Here is an 11,047-nt window from a genome sequence, read left to right on the forward strand (position 1 = left end):
TTTTAGCCGAAATTTTAGGCAAACTTTAAACGTTCATAATTTTGTCAATACTCAACTAAATCGAGTAAAACAAAAACAAAAGATGTAGTTCTCGATGAGACAAAGAGAATGGTACCTCGCATGATGTCAAACTCGCCATGGTTTGACTGGAAAACACCTTGAAAGTCACTGAGGTTGCCAGAAACTGGATAAGATTCAAATGGATATAACTTCTTCAATACTCCATGAATTGGGTGAAACAAAAAGGAAAGTTGTAGTACTCTGCGAGGCGAAGAGATTGATACCTTGCACGCCTGCCAACTCGCCTTGGTTTGGTTGGAAATTGCCTTGAAAGGGGCGGTGCTCACCGGAAAACTAGGGAAGTTTTCCCCCGTGAGGTTCCTACGTCTAAACATCGATAAAACTTCTTAAAACCACTTCCAAACATACACTAAGACATGGTCTACAACTATTGGATGAGGTTCAAGGCTTACCTTCGCCGGAGAAGGAGGAAACTCACCGGAGAACTTCAGTGAACAATGTAGGCCGAGAGAAAGGGAGGGGGGTGTTCTCATTCGATTCTAAGCTCACTAGGGTGCTAATGGACATGTTGATGTTGTTGTGGTGTTGTTTGTAGGTAAGAAAAGCCCTCGGAAGGGTTGAGATAGAGAGAGTTGAGAGAGAGTGATAAGGGAGAGTGAGGGAGAAGAGAGAAAGATGAAGACTTTTCATAAGAAAGAAGAAAAAAAAATAAAAGAAAGGGAAAGGGAACCGGGGGACAAAACAAGGGGTAGGCCCCTTGGGCACACCATTTAAGACCCAAAAACCATTTTTAAAAGGAAAAAATATCCCCAAACTTAATGAAAATACAAAAACACCCTTTTGTTCTGTAAATCCGGGATGTTACAAGATGTGTTTTGTATGTTCTTTTTGTATTCCATTTTCTAAGTATTTGTCTTGATTTGGAAGCTTGAGCACTTTTTTAGTGGTGGGTTTTGCCTTTTTAAATTCTACATCAGGTGTTCATATTTTATTTATCTATTTAACTGCATATCGAAGATATTTTCGTATATAATGTTAATATCAAAATTCATTTGAGAATTAAAATTGACATTAAATTTATATAGTTTGAACCTTCCTCCCCTCTAAACTAGACAAGTATCCATTCTAAAATACATGCAAAAATTCTCGCATCGCCATCCATCCCACTCTCTCCCTCTCCCTTTCAAAACCTAGAAGTTATAGGAGCCATTAGAGGTGGGCACGGTCAGGTTTGGCTTGGTTCCATTCTCAAATTCAAATCGAAACCGAAAAATATCAACAATTCGGCTTGGTGCGGTTCCACTCAAATTTATTACTAAAATCGTACGGTTCGATTCACGACTATTTCGGTTTAGTTCTTACTGTTTTACTATTCTAACCAAAATTATATATATTTTTTCAAATCTTCTACTTCCCCGGTTTTTATGCCCACCCTTAATTAGTTTTACTCCACCCTAGAGCCTGCCATACATACACAAAATTGTGCTAGCAAGAAATATATATTCAACTAATGGCTAATAATACCATTTCCTACAACACTCTTAAATAAAATAAAATGAATACAAATATTGCTAAACCATTAGAAAACACAATCAGAGCTTATAAGAACGAAAACTTATGTGGGTAATATGAAATGGAGGCTACATGTTGGGATAATGGATAAGGAGAATAATCGAAGAAAATGGGAAAGTGGTGCGGTGCAAAAGAAGAAGAGAGGAAGTGATGAGGTAAAAAAACAAAACAATAATGCTAGCTTTAACCATTAGGGTTTAGTTATGACTTTTAGGTTTGGACTTAATTAAATTTCATTTGGGTTTATATATAGGGGCTAAGTGAATTAGAAATTTTAAAAAATAAATAAAAGGTTTGGTCGGGTTTTGGCGGTTCTATTAAGATGAAAATTGAAACCAGAACCTGTATGAACGGTTCAGTCTGTTATTGAACTAAAGTTAACTTTTTGTTATCAACGAGATTTTTTATGGTTTATTTTGTTGCGGTTCGATTTGGTTTCGTGGTTCCACAGTTTTTATGCCCGTCGTTAGGAGCCATAACTGCCACAATCTCACTGCCTTTCACACTCGGTATCATCTTCCATGAGTGTGGAAGCCATCAAGAAGGCCTCATTCATTTCCTTTCTCGATTGCAGAGAAGCCAGATTACCCCCACTTCGTCAAGTACCACGACCTCGACATGAGAGGAACAATTGATTTGAGTTTTGATATGGTTGATGTTATGCTGATGCCAGCATGATGTTAGATCAAACTCGAACATACAATCAAACAAGAATTGCCTAATTGGGTAATCCGGCTCAATTAGGGCCACCACTTGCCAGACTTTTTGTCATGGTGTTGACCTTAAAAACTACCAAGCCTACGTGGCGTGCATGCCGAGTAACTAATGAGCAAACTATGTCATTAGGTTGTGTGCGAGGCGTGCCAACTCGTCGACCGAGCTCTGCCGGGGAGTAAAATGTGTTGATGTGGGGTTGAACGCTGCTGACTTCTTGATCTCACGACTGCGGCCGAGGAAGGAACACGTCTCGGCCTTCGGGTTCTAGAGCCTGAAGACAAGGCTACTAGTTCTGTTCATAAATCGTCGGCGCCATATTTGGTCACAGTGATTATATTCGTTAAAGTATAAGCACGCCGAATCGACACCAGATTATATGGGCATAAGTACTCAAAACAAATGTACATATTGATTGTGAAAATGGTTCGGCCGTCAGAATGCTAAACTCTAAACCCTACTTGTGAATAACCAATCATAAACAATTCGGTGTTTAATGTGCCGAGCCTAGTAATTTGTAACATCTCACTTCGCCAAGAAGGCTAATAAGATGACCTCTACCAATAAGGATTTGAAAATCCTTCTCGGCCGAGACTTGGATAGATAACCAGTCAGCCTCAACGCAGTGCTGTTCATCCAAACTGAAGGTGCTCCGCGGTTGATTGATTCTACGGCTCCAGTGATGTTTATCCAAATTGAAGATGTCGCTGGTTGCCTTCACAGTGCTGTTTATCCAAACTGAAGATGTGTCGGCAAAAAAGAAAATAAAAATCTGAAGGTTGTTGAGAGGTTTCGCGTAGAGCGAGAGTTTGTGCAGGGCAGTTTCTGTGTTGAATTGGAGGGGCTTTTTCCGTTGCCATTGCACCTGTATTTATAGGACTGATGTACTTGCTTGGCACGGCCTGATCGTCGAGTAGAGTCCAATTTCAAACTCCTATGTGCTTGACATGACTTGATCTTCAAAGGATTATATTTGATCTTTGATGATGTGGCTTTACCACATGAGTTCCTTCATCCACATGTAATCAAAGCCAAACACCTCATCTGACACTTCAATATTGCACGACACTTGAACCTATGCACATAAATATCTTTGGAATTATCCCTTTGCAATTAAAAACTTCAAAAAATTATCTAGGTAGGTGCATGCAACCCATTTGATGTCAAACTTTGAAAATAAATCCAAATGCTCTAATCCGGTGCATTGCTAACAAATCCAAATTAATTCGGATTGTTCTGCTTGCTTTTGAATTGGGGCTATGATTTGTATCCCTGTTGTTTTGTATGAGAAAGTCAAGATGGTTTGTTAAAAGATAATTATTATGATTAAAAACCATAACATTATTTTTAACAAAATAAAATTATCTTAACTTTCTTATCCAATGGTCTAGAACCATGCTCACTTAACGATCTCGATTACTCGGGCCAATAGTGTAAAATCAGGCGCAAGCATTGGCCTTCAGTTTCTTTAAGCTCGGCTCATAAGCTGAATGATCAAGGAAATTATTCGTCAACGCATATCAAAATTTCCCTCAGCTTCGGCTAGATGGCCTTGAAACTTGTAACTTGCCGAATGACCAAGAAAAACATATAGCCGAGAACTACTGAGAAACCACCGCCGAATAAAAATTTATTTGGCAAACTAATTTCTAAAATTCCATTCCTTTGACCAAAATTTGAGATGAGGTCCACCGAGATATTAAAACAAATCCCCCATTTAGATAGCCTTTTACTGTAGATATCATGATATGAAAGAGACCCATGATTTTACTGTTGAGCACCAACTCATGTCCGCTGAGCTCCGCAAAAGTTGGCCTAACAAAACAACAATAAAACCCATATTCGGCCGAGCCATATGGTCGAGGACAATAAAACCCAAATTCGGCCAACACTGACTTAGAAGTTAAGTCCATAGACTTGGTTACATAACTTGAAAAGTATATTTGACGAGTTGGCTGAGCTTGGTCTAAATAAATAGACAAAACTTCTGTCTTCCCAATTGTGTTCTAACATGACATGAAAGCAAACCATGACTTCTCACTCTTCCCAATTATGTTTTGACATGACATGAAAGCAAACCATAACTTTTCACTAGCCTCGTACCTTGAAGCAAATCATGATTCCTCACGCCACCATGTCCATAGGCTGAAGCCTACTACCTATTTTGAAGAAATTTAGGGGACGAACTCCAAAACATGTGAGTAGTCGTTCAACATGTCATTCAGCCATTCACTCCTCAGCATTTTTAAAATTCGGAAATGGCATCCTAAAGTGGTGTTTTGGTGGTGGCGTCTTGATGCACGCTAACTATATATATAAACCCCATGACCAACCCATGACCAACTGGTTATACATATATATATATATACATACATATATATACATACATACATATATATACATACATACATATATATATACATACATATATACATACATACATACATATATATATATATATATATATATATTAAACCCCATGTCCTGTTTTTGTCATGCATGCCTACTTCTTTTCTCTTAGATTCGTCCGTCATGTGATTGCTCTGGAGGACTTCTCCTAAAAAGCTTAAAAAGGGGCCGAATGGCTTTGTTAATATCTCCACTTTCAAGCATGTCTTTAGGGGCACAAACCTCAAAACTTTTTTTTTTAAATCGGCCAACGCTATGGCCACCATAGCATACTCCTGATTTTCTCGGCTTCGGCCTAGATAGCCGAAAGTTGTTTCCCTTTTTTTTAAGTACAAGGTCAGGATGCTTGCTGCCCCCTATTTTCTTATGCATCATCGGCTCAAACAGCCAGATGGATAAGAATATATAAAAAGAAACCTGGAATCTAATATATGGGAATAAAGTGGCAGATCCATGATAAGGAGAAGGCTAACGATGTTTTACTCCTTGTTGAGATTGTTTCATATTAAAATTTTCAATTTGATTTTGCTTTAGGCCGAATAAAGAATAATCTCCAAATACTTTTGACATGGCGAAATTCTTTTTATTTTCGGCCGCCGAATGTGTTGAACAATTATTATGCCCACCAGGCATAATAACTTCGCCAATTTTGGCTCTTAACTCGAACAACTTAGCCGAATGAGATTTCTTTATATCGGCTTTATCACCAATAACCATGTCAATTGGCGTAGTTTCGGTGTCTAAGACGACGTCTCCAATTACCATATCAATTGATGTGGCTTTTTCGTCCGAAGCTGTGTATTGAGCTTGTTCATCATTGGAACACTCTTCTAACAAATCATTTTCTAAGTTGACTTGTGGCTTAGAAACTTGAGCTTTTGTTTTTAGGCCTACCACAATTTCAGTCTCGACAGAAAAACAGGTGGCCTAGGTTCTTCTTCGGCCGTCTTGACAATCTTCTTAGGCTGAATGTTGGCTATGGCTGGAGCGAAAAATTGCCCCCCGGCCTTTTGATCCAACCATTCTTTAAATGGAATTGGTTTGAACCCAAATGACGTTTTTTATCGAGCCACTCATAAAATCGAGCTCTATCTTCATTTAACCATTGATCTTGTAAGTTGTGATGAACCTTCACCCTTGTCATTTGAGAGAAAGATTTTTGCATTTCTTCATTTGCTTTAACGATCTGGTCAAAGAGTTTTTATTGCTCGACAATTTCCTTGAATAGGCGCCGAATCTCATCCTGATTGTGATCTTGATATATCATGTGAACTTCGTAGTTTTAGCACTTGGTCCCACCGGGCGTGCCAAAATGTTGATCCTAAAAACTATCAAGCCTACGTGGCGCGCATGCCGAGTAACTAATGAGCTAACTACGTCCTTCGTTTGTGTGTGGGGTGTGCCAACTCATCGGTCGAGCTCGGCCGGGGAGTAAAATGTGTTGATGTGGCGTTGAACATCGCTGACTTCTTGATCTCGCGTTTGCGGCCGAGGAAGGAACATGTCTCGGCCTTCGGGTTCTAGAGCCTAAAGACAAGGCTACTAGTTCTGCGAAGTTCACAAATCGTCGACGCCTGATTCGGTCACAGTGATTATATTCTTTAAAGTATAAGCACATTGAATTGACATTAGACTATATGGGCACAAGTACTCAAAACAAATGTACGTCTTGATTGTGAAAGTGGTTTGGCCGTCAGAATGCCGAACTCTAAAATCTACTTGTGAATAACCAATCATAAACAACTCGGCGTTCAATGTGTCGAGCCTAGTAATTCGTAACACCTCACTTCGTCGAGAAGGCTAATGAGATGACCTATGCCAATAAGGATTCGAAAATCTTTCTCGACTGAGACTTAGATAGATAACCAGTCAGCCTCGATGCAGTGCTGTTTATCCAAACTGATGGTGCTCTGCGGTTGACTGATTCTACGGCTCAAGTGTTGTTTATCCAAATTGAAGATGTCACCGGTTGCCTTCACAGTGATATTTATCCAAACTGAAGATGTGTTGGCGAAAAAAGAAAATAAAAATCTGAAGGTTGTTGAGAGGTTTCACGTATAGCGAGAGTTTGTGCAGGGCATTTTGTGTGTTGAATTGGAGGGGTTTTTTCCGTTGCCATTGCACCTATATTTATAGGATTGATGTACTTGCTTGGCACGGCCTGATCCTTGAGTAGAGTCCAATTTCAAACTCCTATGTGCTTGACATGACTTGATCTTCAAAGGATTGTATTTGATCTTTGGTGACGTGGCTTTACCACATGCTTTCCGCCGTCCACACGTAATCAAAGCCAAACACCTCCTCTGACACTTCATTATCGCACGACACTTGAACCATATGCACAGAAATATCTTTGGAATTATCCCTTTGCAATTAAAAACTTCAAAAAACTATCTAGGCTAAGTGCATGCAACCCATTTGATGTCAAACTTCGAAAATAAATCCAAACTGCTCTAATAAGGTGCACTGCTAACAAATCCAAATAAATTTGGATTGTTCTGCTTGCTTTTAAATTGGGGCTATGATTTGTATCCCTGTTGTTTTGTATGAGAAAATCAAGAATTGTTAAAATATAATTATTACGATTAAAAACCATAACATTATTTTTAACAAAATAAAATTATCTTAACTTTCTTATCCAACAGTCTAGAACCATGTTCACTCAATGGTTTCGATTATTCAGGCCGATAGTGTAAAATCAGGCGCAAACACATGGGCTGGAGCTGGTTTTTCCAACTTTTGTCAGAAGGTTGGACTTGCTCTTATTGCCCCGTGGATCCGAAAATACATACAAATGAGTCACTTAGTATTACGGTATAGTGATATTCCTCTTTATTTGCAAGTGAGAGGTCTTATGTTCGATTTTCGCCAGATGCGAATTTGAACCACATTATTGCTAGCCCATTGTGAGGCTAGGCCCGCCTCATTCCCTTTAGTGTAGATAATATCGTTTGTTAAAACAAAAAATAAAAAAATAAAAAAGGCTAAATTGGATTAATAGTTCCGTAGTAATAGAGTAATCGGAAGATAGTTCCTGTAATGAAAAAATTTAGATTTAAACCCTTATGGTAAAGTCCGTTAGGATTCAAGTCCAAAATTAACATTTCTATCAACTCTTCGTTAACCCATTCAGCCTTCATTCATAACTAGAAGGACTAAAAAAAATTCATTCATCGAAGGTGGTTATGAATTCACAATCTGAAAAAAATCAAATCCCAACTACTTTCCTAAATTCCAAAAATATGACCAATTAATTCCGCGAGGAGAGATGTTATAGTAGAACTAGCAGATATTAAGAAGATAACCACAATGCTTCTCACGTAGAAGCGTGATTGTTTGACCCAATATTTGTGCCAAACAGATGCATAAGTTCCTGCATTCTCTTTGCAGCAGCTGCTTCCCTAAATGCTGCAGAGACCTAGACGGCGAAATGGATAGTCTCGAGAGGTGAGAGAGGAAGAAGAAGGAGCCCATGAAGGCGAGGATTAGGGATTTGTTTTGGAGGAGCAGCATGTTGTGGCTTCATAAATTTGGTTGGTTTTATGTGGAAATTGGAGGTCATTGAATCATTTGGGTGCGGAATCAATTGGTCATATTTTTTAATTTAGGAAATGTTAATTTGGGTGAATGAGTTGATGAAAATGTTAATTTTGAGATTGAATCTTAACGGATTTTATCACAAGAGTTTAAATCCGAATTTTATAAATCTATATTCCAAATACTCTATCATTACAGTAAGTATTATTCCAATTTAGCCAAAAAAAAAAAACATACAAACGTGTGGACGATTTGATTATTCATAGAGGAAAACTAATGAAAATAGTTTGATTTAACGATAAGGACAAAATAAAGGATAAAGTAAATAGTGTTAACTACATTTCAAAGATGAAGGATTTGTACAGAGAAAGAGGAAGAAGGCAGAGAGAAACAAGAGAGATTCTAGAGAGAGAGAGTGTTTAGAGAGAATAGAAATTGTATTGATTGAATGAATATTTACAACTATGAGACAACAGTTTATATAGTCACATTCTCAACTGTCTAACTAACTATTGTTGAGCTAGAATGATATATTCAACATCCCCCCTCAATCTCAACTGGGATCCCCAGGTTGAGATTGAATGAATGCTGCAGAACAATGAAATCCTTCTTGTCGATGTACTCCTAGCCCTGTTCCCATCATCAATTAATCCTCCATGGCTGCAAGCATTGAAAAATTACTCAAGAGCAGTGTTATTTCATACTCATCAATCAACTTCCCAAAGAATTTCAGCCCCTCAAACTGATTCACCGCTGTAGCTACCAATACCCTTTCAACCAACTGGTTCAGGTTTACATCTGTCAGATCATATCCAACTGTGGCAGCAGATAGTTCCACAACAGCCGTGGCAGCAGCAAGGATATATCCCAAAACTTGTCCAATCTCCACTTTTATGGTGAAATCACATCCATCTGGTCTTCAATAGAATCAACAATCTCCCATTCATCAGTCAACACAATCTATGCTTCAGCAGCATCCACAGTCATCAAACAACAAGCTTTACAATCACAGAAATCAAGAAACACAACCCTCTTCGGCAATCGGCCTTTAATGAAGAAAGGGAACAAGAACCGCACTCCGACAATCGGCCTTAATGGAGTTGCACACAATAACGACAAACAAAAACTATTCAAGAACGTTACTCCGGCTATCGGCCTTTAAGGAGTAACACACAATATCTAAAACATAACTTTTCACTCCGGCTATCGGCCTTGTGGAGGAAACAAACAACTTACACACACTTCTGGCTATCGGCCTTTCTGAAGTGGGTCATAAAAGGGAAATGGCTATCGGCCTTTCTATCCCAACAAACATCTCATTTATCTACAATTTTCATGATTTCAACACTTATGGCTATCGGCCTCTAACAATTATGCAATTTGAAGCAAAGAACTTTGACTGCGACATTCCATCAAACACATAGAGTGCAAGATAAAGGAACCTGACATTCTGCGAACCTTGAATCTGTACCCCAACTAGAGAAGATATGAACGAAGATATTCATCTCTGTTTCGATCAGAAATCAAACATTTTCTTACAATTCAGAAGAACACATAACCAAAATCCCAAATCAAATTCGAGAAAAGAATCCAGATGAAGAAAATATGGGCAATTCGTCAAACACTTAGGCTGCACATAGTCTAAACGTTCTGCCATACCAGAAAACAGAGCACGGATCAAAATCACAGAAAATCGAATTCAGAAAATTGCTCTGAAAACACCACCAAGATGAATGAAGAAGTAGATAATCAACAGTGCAAAGAAAGCAAACTCTGCTGATCATATATGCCATCACGCTGCAGCCACAGGAACTGCGGTCTCCTCGAGTTCTTCAGCCTTTCCCAGCAAAATCGCCAACTGAGCCTTAAACACAATCCGTCCATCTTCGCCATCCAGCTTCGAGACAACAGTAGAGGTGCTTATGCTCTTCTCGACAGCAACTCCATTGCTCTTGAGACTCTCAGCAATTGTGATCAGAGTAGGAATAGCCATTCCCAATGCAGAAAGCTCAACTGCATTGTACTGCTTGATGTACCTCTTGGCAAGATTGCAGTAGAAGAAGAATGAACGCTTGGTGTGCGAAATGTGAATCCGATTCTTGCTCTTCAGCTTCTTCGTCTTCTGAGAACTTGAATCTTGAAAACCCAGCTGTACGAAAACTCGCTTCTTCAAACCAGGAAGCTCCGGGAAACCCAGCTGTGGCTGTGCCGTTGGCGGAGGGCGGTGGGGATGAAGACCAACAAAACGGATCTGGAATGGGAATCCGAGTCGGTGTCGAAGAACCCGTCGTCGATTCTGAAAATGATGAAGAACCCATCGTCCAGTGATCTCATTGAGGCACTCGTTCAGGACCTTCTTGTCGATTACAGTCGTATTGCTCATCTGCTAGAGAGCGGAAGCACCGAAGGGCTTGACGGAAAATTCAAGAAAATCTGAAGAAACTAATGAGAAAAGAAGTAAAACTAGAAATAGACTAATGAGAAGTGGAACCACCAGAATCATGGCATGAGCTTGGTGGCTCTGATACCATGTTAACTACATTGCAAAGATGAAGGATTTGTACAGAGAAAGAGGAAGAAGGCAGAGAGAAACAAGAGAGATTCTAGAGAGAGAGAGTGTTTAGAGAGAATATAAATTGTATTGATTGAATGAATATTTACAACTATGAGACAACAGTTTATATAGCCACATTCTCAATTGTCTAACTAACTATTGTTGAGTTAGAATGATATATTCAACAAATAGTATTAGAATTAACTTTTTAATATAAAAATATAATTTTTCATTAAAATA

General features: G+C 38.9%; 1 protein-coding gene across 1 annotated transcript; it reads right to left on the minus strand.

Moving 5' to 3' along the window:
• Positions 1-9,797: 9,797 nt before the first annotated feature.
• Positions 9,798-10,749, minus strand: LOC139198294 (uncharacterized). The gene has a single exon (XM_070826771.1). It carries the CDS (start codon positions 10,634-10,636, stop codon positions 10,046-10,048), a length of 591 nt encoding a protein of 196 aa, XP_070682872.1. The 5' UTR covers positions 10,637-10,749; the 3' UTR covers positions 9,798-10,045.
• Positions 10,750-11,047: the final 298 nt, after the last annotated feature.

This window comes from Malus domestica, chromosome 08 (genome assembly GCF_042453785.1).
Source record: "Malus domestica chromosome 08, GDT2T_hap1".
Lineage (NCBI taxonomy): Eukaryota > Viridiplantae > Streptophyta > Magnoliopsida > Rosales > Rosaceae > Malus > Malus domestica.